Source organism: Streptopelia decaocto (genome assembly GCF_964273445.1).
Source record: "Streptopelia decaocto genome assembly, chromosome: 17".
Lineage (NCBI taxonomy): Eukaryota > Metazoa > Chordata > Aves > Columbiformes > Columbidae > Streptopelia > Streptopelia decaocto.
This window is the reverse complement of record NC_138672.1, coordinates 10,913,734-10,929,912: the sequence shown is the minus strand read 5'-3', so window position 1 is coordinate 10,929,912 and position 16,179 is coordinate 10,913,734. Positions and strand designations below refer to the sequence as shown.

General features: G+C 43.6%; 1 protein-coding gene across 6 annotated transcripts in view; it reads left to right on the top strand.

Moving 5' to 3' along the window:
* The window catches only part of DENND1A (DENN domain containing 1A), a 139,476-nt gene that overhangs the window by 81,723 nt on the left and 41,574 nt on the right, over nt 1-16,179 (top strand). For all 6 annotated transcript variants that reach the window (XM_082067940.1, XM_082067937.1, XM_082067939.1 and 3 more), the window contains exons 12-13: nt 1,081-1,182; nt 5,869-5,994. In XM_082067940.1, the coding sequence (XP_081924066.1) occupies nt 1,081-1,182; nt 5,869-5,994 (228 nt within the window). The remainder of the gene's footprint in view (nt 1-1,080; nt 1,183-5,868; nt 5,995-16,179) is intronic.

Below are 16,179 nucleotides of genomic sequence, written 5' to 3'. Positions count from 1 at the left end.
ACAGAAGGAGACTCCACAACCCCCCTGGGCAGCCTGGGCCAGGCTCTGCCACCCTCACCAGGAAGAAGTTTCTTCTCAAATTTCAGTGGAACCTTTTGTGTTCCAGTTTGAACCCATTACCCCTTGCCCTATCGTTGGTTGTCACCGAGAAGAGCCTGGCTCCATCCTCCTGACACTCACCCTTTAGATATCTGTAAACATGAATGAGGTGACCCCTCAGTCTCCTCTTGTCCAGCTCCAGAGCCCCAGCTCCCTCAGCCTTTCCTCACACGGGAGATGCTCCACTCCCTCCAGCATCTTGGTGGCTGCGCTGGACTCTCTGCAGCAGTTCCCTGTCCTGCTGGAACTGAGGGGCCACAGCTGGACACAAGATTCCAGGTGTGGTCTCCCCAGGGCAGAGCAGAGGGGCAGGAGAACCTCTCTGACCTACTGACCACCCCCTTCTAACCCACCCCAGGTACCATTGGCTTCCTGGCCACACGGGCCCAGTGCTGGCTCATGGTCACCCTGCTGTCCCCAGGACCCCCAGGTCCCTTTCCCCTACACTGCTCTCTAATAGGTCATTCCCCAACTTATACTGGAACCTGGGGTTGTTCCTGCCCAGATTCAAGACTCTACACTTGCCCTTGTTATATTCCATTAAATTTTTTCCCTGCCCAGCTCTCCAGCCTGTCCAGGTCTCTGATGGCAGCACAGTGTCCAGTGTCACCCACTCTTCCCAGCTTGGTGTCACCAGCAAACTTGCTGACAGTCACTCTATTCCCTCGTCCAAATCATTGATGAATATATTGAATAATACAGGCCCCAGTACTGACCCTGAGGCACTGCACTAGATTCAGGCCTCCAAATGGACTCTGCCCTATTGACCATGACTAATTCTGCAAATTGATGGTTAATTTTCCAACATTGAAAAGTGTTAATAAATAAACCAAATTATGACAAAGACAGGAATGTTGGTTGTTTTAAAATGCTTCAGGTTTTGTAATGCCTTGATGTTGTGCCATCACTCGTGTTCTTTATGTGTAAAATTTAACTCTTCGTACTTCTGTTTTCCTTTCCCTTGAATTTGTTCATTTTTAGAAAGTAAGAAACATGGCCCTGGAAGATGTGGTGATTCTTAATGTAGACACCAACACACTGGAAACCCCTTTCGATGACCTTCAGAGCCTTCCCAATGATGTGGTACGTATGAAGTGATTCATTCAGCTATTCCATTGCTGGAGAGTGTCCATCCGTTCGACCTGCTTGCTTCGTGACTGATCTGCAGGGTGCTCAATGTAAGCTGGTCTGCCTGAGGAAAAACTGGAGTGATGGTGAATGCCCAGTGCCTCCCGCTGCAACATCCCATCGTTTGTCTGGGGTCTGTGGTGTGATTCGTTCTTCCAAAACAGGGAGCTCGGGATGAAAGGTCCCTCTCGGTTGGGACTGTTTTGGCTTTAGTGAAGCATTTAGTCTATAAGTTACTTCCATGAATTTTTTCTGGCTTTATATAGCTTTTCCTTTAGATTTCACTCCCAGCATCCAAACCTGCCAGCTGGGCATCGCTCGTGCCGTTATCCGCAGCCCAGGGAATGGCAGACTTGTAAATGTCATGGAATTATGTAAGAAATGTCTGGATACAGCGAGTCTGAGGCCTCAAACATGTATATGATTTGTCAACAATCAAGTATTATATTAGATTTTATGAGACTTCATTAAAGGAGCTGTTGTAGGTGCACTGTAGAACATCAGAAGAGACTTCACCAATAAACACAGAACTTCAAGCTTTGGAATGTAATAAATTTTAAGAGACTTCCTTCCTTTCATTATTTACTTTTACTTCACTTTTATAACAGTAGAGAGTTGTGTTTTATTAGTTCAAATTTCTTGATTCAGCTTTCCACAGGTCTATTTTAAAGCTGCATTTTCTCTTGGAGGATGTTTGGAGCATAGCAGAGGAAGTGCTGCCAGCAAATTCAATTAACTGGCATAGCTCACAAATAGCGTACATGGTGTATTTTTTTTCACAACTGCTATATAAATACAGCTGGGATTAATATTTGTCGCAACAAAGCCCTAACTCGAATTGTGTTGCGTTGTGTAATTAATGTTTGGGATCAGTGTTTATCTCTTATTTAGGTTTGTTTCTCTATTTCAGTTACCTAGAAAAGGGAGTATTCTGCTCTAGGTCGTTTCCTTTCCTTCGGGCTGCTTAATATTTGGCTTTGACCACTAGAGAGCAGCTGCTCTTCTTTGCGAGAATTGAATTTCTGTCAGTTTTTTCATGCATCATGTGTTTGGAACTGTAAGTGGATCAAGTTGTTCATCTCAGCAGGGAGACTCTAAAGCCAATCCATTATACTTTCTTTTTCCCTTTGCATCCCTGGCGGACGGGGAGCTGCTGGGAGCCTGTGTCCCCTCTGGCCTCAGTCTAAATAGATGCGTTTATGATCCGAGAAACTAAAAATGTCTTCAACAGTTTCGTGACCATAAATGTCTGTTATGTCAAACTATTGTTCCAGTTTTGCTACTTACCATGAACAGTGAGCAATTAATGCGCTGCTAAATAGACACAAAATTTACTCTCCTAAGTTAAATCTGTATTCAACACTGAGGAAAAACATCTTCTGTGTGATGCATTTGCCATCAGGTAATTAATCCAGTGGAAAATTTTTAGAGCTGCTTCTCCCCTTTCCTTGAACAGCTTTTTTAATCAAGTAAAGCAATGCCGTGAAGTCCTGTGATTACTCTAGAGCTTCAGGCCAGGAGTTGTGCTTGTTTCACGGTAGCGATGTCGCTCCCTAACCTGTCGATCCTCAGGAGTCCGGAATGAACTCTCTTCAATCCCGTGCCCTGGGATCCAGACCAGCCCGGGCTGTGTGCCGCGGCTTTGCCGTGGCGCTGTGCTCCCGCAGGGCAGCTCAGGCCGTGGCTCTGCCCGCTCTCCCTCGGTGAGCAGGGGCGCGTCCTGGCGCCGTCAGGTCGGACCCTGCAGGTCAAGGTGTGTTCGACTGCGCTGCTGGTCGCTGCTCGGGCCGTGCGAGCTGTCCCTGCTTCACCTGCTGCTGCGGAAATCTTGCTGAAAATCTGGCTGCACGAGAGCGTCCTGGGAAGTAACTTTCCTTTTAAAATAGTCAATATTAAAAACAGAGATTTATTAAGGACTGTGATTACAATAAGTGCATCTGCTGCTGACAAGTCTCCTACACCACCGTCTGTGTTGCAAGGAATAGCAAAGAGGGGGTAGTAATTTTTTTTTCTGCAACCCTTATGGTTTTTCATGTATTTCCAAATAAGTGTCATCTTCTAGTCTTAGTTGTAGTCAGAGCTTCATATTACGAGGAATAAAGCATAAGCTCACTCTGTCAGCTCGTAGTTTTTATTAAACGAAGCCCTGATGCAGTGCAGCGCACGGCGCCAAGGAGATCTCGCCTGGCTGGGAGAATATTGTAAATTTGCAGCAGCCTATGAGTATCTGAGGCTGCCCGTGATCTAGTTGTGTGTGCTACCCTTGTCCATTCATTAACAACTTACACAGGCAGGAAACCCACGTTACTGTTTTTCACTTAGTGGGAAATAAACTGATTTCAGGACAGCAAGAATTACTAAACTACAACTCTATAGCAGAACCATTTTCTTAAAGGTGAATCCATCTTTATTTCTTGCACTGTGTTTGCAATAGAATGTTTCTTGCTTTATTCATGTTGACAACTGAAAAGCCTTGGACCTAATTAAAAGAATTTCCACTAGCACCTTTACTGAACCATTTCATTATGCTGCATTGCACAGATTGCATTTTGAAACATGGTGATAGTTTAAATCTGACCTTTAAACCTGAACTGCCAGAAGTATAAAAATCTTCTTTAAAAACAGGGTAGACTGCATGTATATGTGTCTGTTTGGCTAGAAATAATCTTCATATTGAGTGGTCACAGTCTTTTTTTTTTTGAGGTATTACTGCCTCTTTAGGCAGGAAACAATCATAATTCCACTTGTATAACTTAGTCTTACGTACTCATTTATTCCAGAGTAAACATCTTATGTTTTTATTACTTAGCTTTTAGGTTTAGAGAGCAACAGAGCGCCCTGAGAGCCACCTTGGGAATGGGCGTGAGCTCACCTTACGGGCATGATAGACTAAATCTGCTATCGTGCGTTATGTTAATAAGTGCTTATGGGCTCGTTAATGCATGGATCATTGGCATTCAGATTTATAAACAATGCTGGACATGCTCTTGGTTATTTCTGTTATACTAGATAACCGTAATGAAAATCCTTCTACAACAGAAGCTGCAGAGAATTCAAAGTAAAAGGAAATCTCTTGGCAACTGTTTTGCTAAACACAAGTGCAAATATACCATCTAGTTTTAAGAGAAGGAAATGTAGTGCACAGCATGGGTTCTATACTGGACACCTACACAGCAGGCGCAGGAGCCGCGTTCCCGCCGTCCCTCCGGATTGAGGCAGCTCCTCAGGTGGGGTTTGCACGTACGTGACCGCGGCCTCTGAAGAACGAGTCGAATTTCTTCCAAGAATCAGTGCCCAGATTGTTGGGTTTGTGCTGTGACATGTTCTGGGAGATCCACCTCAAAAAACTTACCTTGTCCTCATTCTGTCTGCAACACCAAAAAATTACTGCTGGCATAACTATTTGTTAATGATTTAACATAACCTATAATGCTTGTAGCACAGGTACAGCAAGCTTGATGTTAATCTTTGAAAGGTTTTGATATTTCCTTTTCTAGCTTGTGTTTGGAAAAGAAAAACGCTGTCACTAACAATATATAACACACAACCTGACTTCAGTAGTTACTGAGCGGTAAGCACTGGAAAAAAGACATCAAACCAAGTCACAGCCTTCTTGTATGTGTGAGTAATTCTGAAGCACAGCGAACAGTAACAGATAATCCCCTAAATCTTTAGCCCTTGGTGTACACAGAAAACAAAGAACACCGGGGTAACCTGGATCCCTGGTAGTTTTAACTCTGCCTGCGTAGAAAGGTGTTTAGTTGGCGCTTGCTGGGCTGCGATGGGTGTGTGAACGGTAACGAGCCCTCAGGGCCGCTGGGGCCTGAGGGAGGGAACCCCGGGCGGGAAAGGGCGGAGGGCGCAGAGCGGGGCGCCCGCACGGCTGGGCTGAGTCTCCTGAGGAACAGGGAGACGAAACGTGAGTAGAGACTGACCCTGTGAGGGACAGAATTTGTTGTGAATTTGAGACTTTTAAGACACCTGCGGGTTGTGTTTCGTGGCTGGCTCGGGGTGTCCGTGGCGCGGCGGGGGCTGGCGCCTCTGTGAGGAGGCCGAGACGCGGGCCGAGGAGCCCACCTTGTGCGTGCATAATACTCTCAGTTTGGCTCTGAAATATGAGGGAACATCGCCTTAAAGAAGAACAAACAAACAAACACACACAAAAACCAACAACAAAAAACCCCAAACCAACTAGTATTTGTGGCAAACGAATTTTTCTCACCTTTAGAATTTGTTCTTAGCCTTGGTGGTGATGGATGGCCTGATTATGCAGAACAGTTTCTCTGTTAGTCTGATGTTTGAATTAATTCAGCGGAAATTCTTTCATGGATTATAATCAAGAATGACACAGAACTTCACAGGCTGCCCGTGGAAGAGAACTCGGCAGCAAGGAACGGTGGGTTTGGGCTGGGAGCAAAGGTTGAAATGAAGCTTTTCTTTTCCTGTTTGTTTCTGAATAGAATCCAAACATGTCAGAGAAGCAAAACAGCTTGAAAAGTAATGCTTTTCGATCTAAAAAATTCAACTTTAAATTCCCAAGGTGACTTTTAGTGATAACTGCGGCTGTGGTGGGAGCATCTTTCATTTAGCTGTGTCTCAGTGTGTTCAGCTTTGGTTGTGAGACCTGTTGTGTGATTTCAGGTTTCTGCACTGAAGAACAGATTGAAGAAAGTCTCTACAACCACTGGAGATGGTGTTGCGAGAGCGTTTCTAAAAGCACAAGCATCTTTCTTTGGGAGCTACAGAAACGCCCTGAAAATTGAACCCGTAAGTAGGAAATGGGTAGGCATAAGATGTAAATCTACAGCTGTGTTGGGAACAAAGCTAACAAGAATTCCAAGTGTGGTATAACCTGCTTTGACTAAGGTCAGCATTGTGGCTCTTTGGCTGACTAGCACTGGAAACAGTGTTCAGTCTCCAAAAGAGAAAGAGGTGCAACAAGCATGATCAATCACCCAGGAGGAAAACTTCTAATGGAAAGGTGTGAGTGTTGCAGTTACAATATGATAAAAAAGTAGAAGTTAATGATCACGGGAGGGTAGTACAGGGTTGACCGTTTTCTGTCACTGCATAACCGGAGTATTCATTTTATTGTTTTTGAAGGTGGTAGAACATATATGGCTTTTTACACAATATATGCTTAACTATGACACACGCAAATTTATGTAAACATGGAGTTTAAGAACATGGTACAATGAGTAAAGAAATTGTGCTTTTACATAAATAGGAAGAATGTCTGGAGTTGTAACTATTGATGGTAAATGCTCCGTTAGGGAAATTCGATGTCTTGCTTCTGGTTCAGAGCTGATCTCTATTTAGCAACAATTAAGTGCCATCTGAGTGGGAGAAGGATTTTTCTGTATTTGATCTTGGGTTTTATTGCTTCTAGTGAAGCATCTGGGCTTTTGAGGTATCTGAGGTGAAATAATGGGAGGTATTCAAAATGTTGTCCATATAAATAAGAGACCTGGAGGCAGCGAGGCAGGTGGCTGTACACCGTCCTGCCGTGCCAGGGAGACACTGGCTTCCCTTCATCCGCACAGGTCTCCTCGTTCCGCGATGCTCCTCCCAGGAGTTGCCAGGCAACTCTGGGAATATCCATGTCTGCTTGGCCGGGATGTGTGTGTGAGATTAACTAGTTAAGGGATTTATGAAGAAAAAATCAAAATTTAGATTGGTTCTCTGGAAATACATCCAGCCTTCAAAATACCAGATGGTTAAAGATGAACATTTGAAATCAAGTGACAATAGCACAGCCCTTGAAAGCGCAACTTCAAGAGACAGTTAACCTGAGGAGTTAGAATAAACTGTTTGGCTTGCTTATCATTGTGGGGTTTTTTTTTCTCTTACTACCCTCACATGTTGTTATAAATATGGGGCATAAGCAATACCAAACATGATGTAGTTATTAGTATTTGATGTCCGGTAACTCCAGAAATCTGACTGTTCATTTGAAATTATTGATAATTGGGAAATAAATTCAAAGCAGCAGCAGTTCTCCTGCTTTTCATAGTTTGTGTCTCGTAAGACAATTTAATTTCATAAACCATCTCATCTGATATGAATTGACTTTTTGGCATAAATGGTCTGAAGGTGTTTTTCATTATTTTGTGTAGTCCAGAATGTGTCACAGAGCGGACTTTAAATTCGCATTATACTTAAGCATAGTAAGAGCATAGTAAGTAATATAGTGCGTAACATGTCCAGATAGCAAATAACATATCCAGATAATACAGTCTGCAAGTCCAATAATAAGATTTATGTAAGAAAATAACTGATTCAGTTCTGTGTCCTACTGTGCGTGTGTGTTTTCTGTAGTTGGGTTAGGCCGGATTTTAAGTAGGGAAGAATTTCTGGCACGTGTGGTGTCTGTACAGTCTCCACAAACCTCTGTTGCGAGTAAGTACAGAAAACACATGAGAAGCAATGTGTTTACTTGGCTGTATTGAGGCAGATTGTTATCTATGAATATTACGTAAATTACTAACAGTGACACCAATGTGAGCATTTTATTTGTATCACCTTTTTCTAAATTCCTGATTTTTTGCCATTTACAGAGGGAACGTTTTTATCGTCTTCTAAATAGTTAATTCACAGAAGTAGGTCATCTTCAACAGAAAGAACTGAATAATTACTGTGTGTGTGTAAAGGTGTTCATAGTACTTAGTAGCTGTGTGTGTTTTGGTAACTGTGCGGGGAGATGAGAGCCGGGTTTGTGCTTCCCTGGCGCTGGCCGTGCGCTTTCTTCTGCTGACACCCAGTGGTCACACACGACACTTAACCGGTTTGCTTTCACAGACCATCTTTGTTCAGCACCGAATTGCTCTAACACTGGAGCGCGGGTGAGCAGGAGCGGCCTGGCCGTGCAGCCTGCCCGAAAGCAGCGGCTCGCTGTAATTAAATTGTTTGTGAGGACATTCTGAAATCAGTGTCAAAATGAAAAAAATACGGAAAAGTATTACACTATTTTTAGCATCTTGTTACTGACTAATACTTTTCTGAGGGAATTTTTAAATAAGAAATTTGCCTTCAGCCCTGGAAGGACATGGCCAGTAACTTCCGCTATTTGCAGGTGCCTTGAAAATAGTGTTCTGGTTTGTGATGTTTCCCACTAGAATGAACCCGTCCAGGTCTTGTCTGGGGGAAGTGTGGGACATTACACTTTCATAGGAAATGTGTAGTTAAGAAAGTATCTCCTTTATTGTATTTCAACTTTTTCTTGATAAAAGTGAAAAGCAGTCCCGCCTTCATCCAGGAGCGTGAAGACTTTTCTAGAGAATCGTTTTATCCCCTGTTCCCTTTCGGTGCTGCAGCCGTGGCTGTGCTGCTGTGTCCTCCCCTCCTGGGGACACTGGTGTCACCGCTGTGCTGCTGTGTCCTTCCCTCCTGGGGACACCGGTGTCACCGCTGTGCTGCTGTGTCCTCCCCTCCTGGGGACACCGGTGTCACCGCTGTGCTGCTGTGTCCTCCCCTCCTGGGGACACCGGTGTCACCGCTGTGCTGCCATTGCCCCGCGGGGACATGGCCGACCCGACCCGCACCGAGCACCAGGGACCATGGGATGCTCCCCAGCTCTCTGAAGATCTTGCCCAGACTAACACTATAAATTCCTTTAGCGGTTCCAGATCTGTAAGATCCGAGTGGGACAGAAGTCAGAAAAGAGAAGTAGGTGATGCGTGGTACAGAGTGAAAAAGCAAATGCCAGTTGAATCCAAAAGGAATTTTTGTTGGAATGTGTGTGCAGTAACATAAAAAAGTGCACGTTACATACTGGTGCATAATTCATTTTGAAAAGGCTTTGTAGCATTCAATGCTTTATCTGCTATGAAGAATGATTGTTGCCATGGTGAATTATTTTTTTAAGTTATTCAGTGGAAGAGTAAATAGTTGGTTCCAAGTCCCAGTAATTGCCACGATCCAGTTACTTCCTCTACTCAGCCATCTTTTGTGGAGCTTTTTTTCCCCCCTGCATGTATATTTTAAAGCTATACATTGCATGCAGAGTAGATCCTTCTCTTTCGCCAGACTTGTCTCGATAGGTCAGGGTTTTAGGAGTGGTTGTCCATATGTAGTAAAAATGAAGAAGGAAGATCACTAATGTTACATGTATTAATAACACCCAAGGTGTGGGTGAAACACTGAGTGGAAGCACATAAAATCAAGCACTTTCTTTACCTGCAGTTTTGTTGTGCTGCTTTTCAAGTTAGTGCTGGTGTATAATTAATATACATTTTTTTCCCCACCCATCTTTACTTTTTTCCTGTTCAGTTGCTGTTAAGTCTCAAATATATCCTGTATGACCAGTGTAGTGGTGCCTCAATGATGGGGATTTCTGAATCTCATCTCCATGACTTTACTAACAGGTGGGCGTAGCCAATGACAGTGACATTGGCAGCGTGTAAAACCTGATGTTTGTATGATAAAAGTGGAGATAAATTGACTTTCTGTATGTTCTGGAACTGGAACTTAAGATTTTTTTTTCCCTAGTATGAAGATTCTGCGTTTTGTGGTATTTGAAGTTAGTTTTTGACAATCCCTCTTAAAAACTGCCTGTAACTATTGTTCTGCTTTACCATGTACGGCAAGTGCTCTGGCAGACACAGCGCCCGGAATGCAGCGTCACGACTGCAGAGGATCTGTTGGGGAAAGACAGTTTTGTTTGTTTGTTTTCTGTGCGGTTTTTGTTTTCACTTCAGTCCTGGTGGTGTTTTGTCTCTGAGCATTTCAGTTGCTACAGACAAGTTTCAGCTTTTGCCATTTTGCCACTTAAAAATGGCTGGTTTTCTAAGAAGCATTTACTGTTCTTCAAAATGCATTTAATATTCTACATTGAAGTCTGTTGAGATATACATATGTTAATGAAACTGAAAAGACATTCTCTTTAATCTCTTATAGCAGTCTGTTATGTAGTAAATAGAACTGGTTTGTAATTTCCACACTCTTGTTGTGCAATTCTGTACGCCACGCTAGGGGCAGGAAACTAAGATGCTGAAAGAAGGGTAGGAAGCAATAATATCTGAGACAATCAGCGTGACCCTCTGCCGAAGACGGCATTGCCCCTGTAGAGGATGCAAACTGTCCTGTCCATCATGTGTAAAAGTAAAAAACTTACAAGCACAACAACAAAACCAAACCAGGCAAACACGTGCCTCCCCACCAAGGACAAAGACAAACCAGCATGGGAATGGTTTGGACTTCAGCCTAGAAATATTGCCCAGAGCAGGGCCCGTGTGCTTTGTCCCTTGTAGGGCACCGACAGCAATAACACCAGAAACGTGACATTCCTTTGAACGTGGTTTTTGGAGTGCTGATCTTCACAGGGCTGCTCTTGAGATGGTTGGTGTTTACCTGCCCCATGCTGACATTTAAGGTTTTGTGGTATCGTAGTTGGCTGGAACCCGTGAGCAAGCAGAGAAGAAGCATCTCGTGTTCCATTGTGTAAATAACTTCGCAGGCTCCGCAGAAATTCCGTGTTCAGCCCTCAGACTGCACAGGGTCACTCGCTGTGGCTGCACAAGTTAAAGCAGCTTTGCTCAAAGGCCACTGTGCCCAGGGAAGGTTGTACGGTGCAGAGCAGCTCCCTGGTACTTCAGCTTTATTGTGGAAGGACTTGTATATTCAGCTGATAAATTATTTGTCTCTGCCTTTCACACCTGATTCTCTGTGTTTTGTGCTATTTTATACACTTGTGTTTGTTTCTCCTCAATTTGTTTCAAGCGCTGTTTGTGTGTTTTAGGCTGGCTTTTGCCTGCGTTTTTATTGGGTTTTCTCCTGATACTTTACTTGTAATTGAGAGTGCACAGCCTCAGCAAGCAATGAAGCAGTGTGCAAATGCCGCCATGCAGGAAAAGTTGAAGATATTTCCTGAGCTAATAAAGCGCAGGGGACTTAGAGTAGAACAATGAAGCAAGTGAACAAACAGCAAGCGTAAAATAACATGACCGATGAATTCAGCTTCTGTGTGAGGCACTCAGTGACTGTGTGGTTTTTAAATGAGCTGTGAATAAGTTGCATTCAGTATTAGGGAAAAAAAACCAAAACAACACACCCTCCAAAAAAATAAAGAGAGAGAGAGAAGGAAAAAAACGAACCAAACGACCCCCAGAGCACAAACCGAAGCACAGGAACCCCCAGCCCAGCGGACCGTCCAGGCAGGGAGCGAGCGCACTTTACCTTCTCGCTAGACTGAGCTGCTGTACCATTGAACAGAACTTCAACTTCCCCTGAAAAGAGATGGTAGAAGAGATTTTGGTATTTGGATTTCTACAGTAGAATCCAGTAGCAGGCAAAGTTGATGAATTAATGATAAAAATTAGAATATTTAATCAGGAACAAACTAATAGAGCTTCATAATAGATAAATCGAGCCACTTTGTTTTTTCAGCATGCTCATTATAGATTGTGTATGAATTGGAGCATACAATTTGTACCCTTACGGTACAAAAAGAGTAAAGTGAAGGGCAGTAAATCAAAATTATTTGCAATGATTTGCATGGGTAGGTGATAGAGCTCATACAATGAAAGCTGGAAACGCTACAGGCTTAAAGACGGTGCGAGACGTTTGTATGCGTGAGGGAGCCGCCAGCTCAGCATGTTCCAGACCTGCTGCCTTTCCCAGTTGTCCTTTTCTTTGGAATCACATGGAGAAATCGTGGTGCTGCGCTGGGGCTGAGCACACCCCACGGGAGCGTGAGCGGTGGTCACGGTGCTGGTGGCTCCAGGCAGGGGCTGAGCACACCCCATGTGAGTGTGAGCGGTGGTCGCGGTGCTGGTGGCTCCAGGCAGGGGCTGAGCACACCCCGTGTGAGTGTGAGCGGTGGTCGCGGTGCTGGTGGCTCCGGGCAGGGGCTGAGCACACCCCATGTGAGTGTGAGTGGTGGTCGTGGTGCTGGTGGCTCCAGGCAGGGCTCCTGGTGTCCCACCCCAGGCTTAAGGCTTCTGGGAAGGGAAGATGTGGAGGGGACTGAGCCCCTTTTCTGCTGTGGCTTTTGCATCTCAGCAGAGAGCTGGGCAGCTTTTTTCACAAATGTGTTGCTTTTGGTGTGGGCAGAGCATTAGTGACCAAAATGCCATATAAGCAAAAATGTAACTTAGCACTGGGAACCACCTTTTTCTTCTTTCTTCTATTTTGGGGGGCACAAAAATACGAACTCTGCGAAGGGCTCTTCAAAACACGCTACTTTAGTCTAGTAAAACATCAAATGGAAAGACTCCGTCTTTTCTTATCTTTGGCTAATTTAATTCATTGTTTTCTGTTCCTTTCATTCAGTGAGTAGCAGCTTTTGGCAATGACAGGTATTCTATTGTGACTGAAATACGTGTTTTGTAAGTCGTAACTTTACTTGGTATTCAAATAAACTGCGTGTACGGCGTGTGCGATTGCTGCAGCACACAGCTGGGGGTATTCTGCTCAGAATTCCGATGGTTTCAAATGTCTCTTTCAAGTTTGAAAATGTGTTGTGCACTAGATACCATTATGATAATTGGAAGTTCAGCTTCTCTGTCTTGCTCTATTATTTTTTTGAATACAATTAACACATCACACACACTTCACCTGGTCTCTTCTCATTTACCTCTGACACTTCCTTGATATTTATTTAGACACATGTGGTGTCTTTGCTTTGAACTCAATAGTTGGTATATTCACTAGATTTTTTTTTCATAAACATTTTTCTTGTTTAGAGATATACAATTAGTTTGCATTGATAGAGAAAAGTATACATACCGATGTCAATTTAAGTCTTTTACTTATTTGTTAGATGATCAGGACATAAATTTTATAAAGAGTGTAGAGAAAACTGTGATTACTCTCAAATCAAAATACCTGCTGAGAAGTTGCAGAAGCAGCTCATTTGATTATAGCGCTCACAAGGGAACAGCACAGAGAAGATACGTCTCTTCGACACGTCAGATTTTAGTGATACCACAGGAGAAAAGAATATTAAAATATCATAATACTGTATTTCGTTTGCGGAAGTCAGGTTTGGAGCTGTGTTTTCTGGTTGATTTTGGTTTTATTTTAGTTTTAGGAACACTCCTAAGGCTTGGAGGTTTAAAAAGGAATAAGCCAAAGCTTGATTATTCTGGGTAATTTCATTAATTTTAGCTGCAGTTTGGAGTGAACTGAGGCTGTGATTTTTGTAGTTTCTTGTTCACTGTCCATTCCTATGACACCTCTTTTTCCGTAATATTTCAGTAACTGTGTTACTGTTTGGAAAAGGATGGGAAGTGAGCTGTGCCCTCGATGGACTTTTGTACACAGTGTGATTTTTGTTTTTACAAAAAGTTGGTCTCGAGTTCTCAGCCGTTGCAGAGTCTCCCTCGTTCCTGCAGCACCTGCACTTCCCGCAGTTGGTTCCAGGCTGGACACGCACCCAGCGGGGAGGGTTCGGAAACGCTGCCCCAGCCGAGGCCGCGGGGTTGTGAGGAGCCGTGGAACGGGGTGACCGTGGGGTGAGTGCGGGGTGACCGTGGGGTGAGTGCGGGGTGAGTGTGTGGGGTGAGTGCGGGGCTCCCGCAGCCCTCGCCACCCAGAGACCTTTGTCTGCACGGGGTGAGTGTGCGGGGTGAGTGCGGAGTGGGTGTGCGGGGTGAGTGCGGGGTGAGCGTGGGGTGAGTGTGCGGGGTGAGTGCAGGGCTCCCGCAGCCCTCGCCACCCCGAGACCTTTATCTGCACGGGGTGAGTGCGGGGTGAGTGTGCGGGGTGAGTGCGGGGTGAGTGCGGGGTGAGTGTGCGGGGTGAGCGCGGGGCTCCCGCAGCCCTCGCCACCCAGAGACCTTTGTCTGCAGCCGCGTTTTCCCGGTTGCTTAGGGAAGGGCACGATGCAGAAACCATCCCACAGGGCGTTTGTAAAGGAGACCTGGATCACAATAATAATGCACAAGGAAATCGGGGGGTTCTTTTGAGATACCTTTGACTGGGGCATCCACTTTTCAAAACGCACATTTAAAATTATCTCTCTATAAAACTGTTTGGAAAGGCGGGGGAGGCGGGGGGGTGTGCGTGTTTTTTTTTTAATGAAATCATTCTGTAATAAAATATTTCAAGTACTGGCTAAGCTGTAAAGCTTAGGGCTGATAAACAAAGCATCTGAAGCCAAATGGCCCCTTAGCTAACCCCAATTAAAATAAAGATTTCATTGCGCTCTGTCCTGACAGAGAGGGAACATATTGTTGCCTTTAAGGGAGTTTGGTTTAGTTAATGAAAGAATTTATTTCATTTTTTCAAATACAGAACCTAATTAAATAAGTTTCAACTTGACTTGTAGTTGAGGACATTTTAACTCCTTAAAGGTTACTTTTGTGTCCAAGTGGAGCTCTCTTTTGAATAATTTCTGATGCAGTATTTAGTTTTGTGCTTTATGCAATGAGAAATTTTCTAGCAGATCTCATATGAGTAACTGTCTGCCTGTTTTATATATACATACATTTATGTTGCTGATTCTAAACATGTAAGACTTGTGGTTGATGTGACTCTCTTCAAGCACCCTGTTTGGCTTTAGGTGTAACCCAGTGACTCGGAGCAGACCCCACAAGTGCTGCGGAGACGCGGGTGGTTTGGTTTGCACTGGAAAAGCTGTAAATGATACATGTACATTGCTTACTCCTGCTGTTCCATGAAAAGAAAGATGTTTCCAAGAATTATTTTTGGCAAAGCTCTCCAAGCAGTAGTTAAAATCTGTATCTCTAGAACATTTTTCTTCGAGAGGATTAATGTTGAAAATGAAGCCATTTGTAAGGATCGCAAACGTGATTAGCTTGCCTTTCTTCAGGAGCTGTCTTGTGTGGGTGAAGTTCATCATTCTTCACTAAGAATATATGAAAAATAAAGAATAGTTTTATCTCAAGATGCTTTATTTTTACATAAAAGAACATTTTCTACTTCACACTTGAGGGCAGTTGAAGAATGGGAATGCTGTCACCTGAGTTTCTAGCCTAAAATTTAAAACATGTTAAATGGCTGTTCATGCTTAAAGTTCATGCTTAAGGTAAGAAATTTTTAGTTGTAATAGGTATGTAAATATTTTCCCCAAACGTATATATGAAATGATAAATAGATCCTGGTTTGGAGCAGTGGCTTTCCAATTAACAGGGAGGACATCTTGAGCAAAGTTTTAAAAACATACATATGTTGCATCCCCTCATTTGGGGATTATAAGCTAATGTTTGGAGTATGCGTTCTCTTCCAAATGTCACTGCATCGTGCGTTCTCCTTTACGTGTTGAAGAAATTGCATTCCAGCTCTCTGAAAATGAGTTTCCAGCGTGAGCAAAGAAGCTGCCTCTGATAAGTTGATTTCCCTAAGCCAGAATCATTCCCAAGGCTTTTGCCTACTTGTGTTCCAGGTCTGGGTGACACTGGGTTTGATCGTTATCTTCAACTGTGGAGGTAAACAATATGCAAAGAATTTCTGCTTCTGTGAGGGAATCAATTAATTCTATTTTCAGATAAGTCACAAAATAGTTATTGCTTTGGAAGGGACTTCCACGGGCTTTTTAGTTGGAAAAAAGTGGGTTTTGATATGTGAATGAAACTAAGGACTAGATGGTACTGGAGTCCTACAAATCTCGTATTTATTTGGCATATGTTACGGATCTGGACATAACTGAAATGCAGTGCTGTTCTTTTCTCTTCTGTGAATTTCTGTAGATCATTATAATTAAGATGTGTTTCAGAAATCTCAAGGATAGTTGCCAACACAACCAAAAATAAAGCATCACATCTAGCCAGAGTTCCAGATATCCCCACTCTGCCCTAAAGCTACATTTCCCATCCATTATCTTGTCACAGCTTATTGTGCTCAATTTTAATTAAGTTTTAATAGGAACTTTGCAGTCATAACTGACATGAAAGTTTTCCAAAGACTTATACCCACAGGGTATTTCCCTTATGTGGTTTCCATCTTGTCCAAATTCTGGCCTTTGGAAAAGCCTTTGGTGGTGGGGAGCAGGAG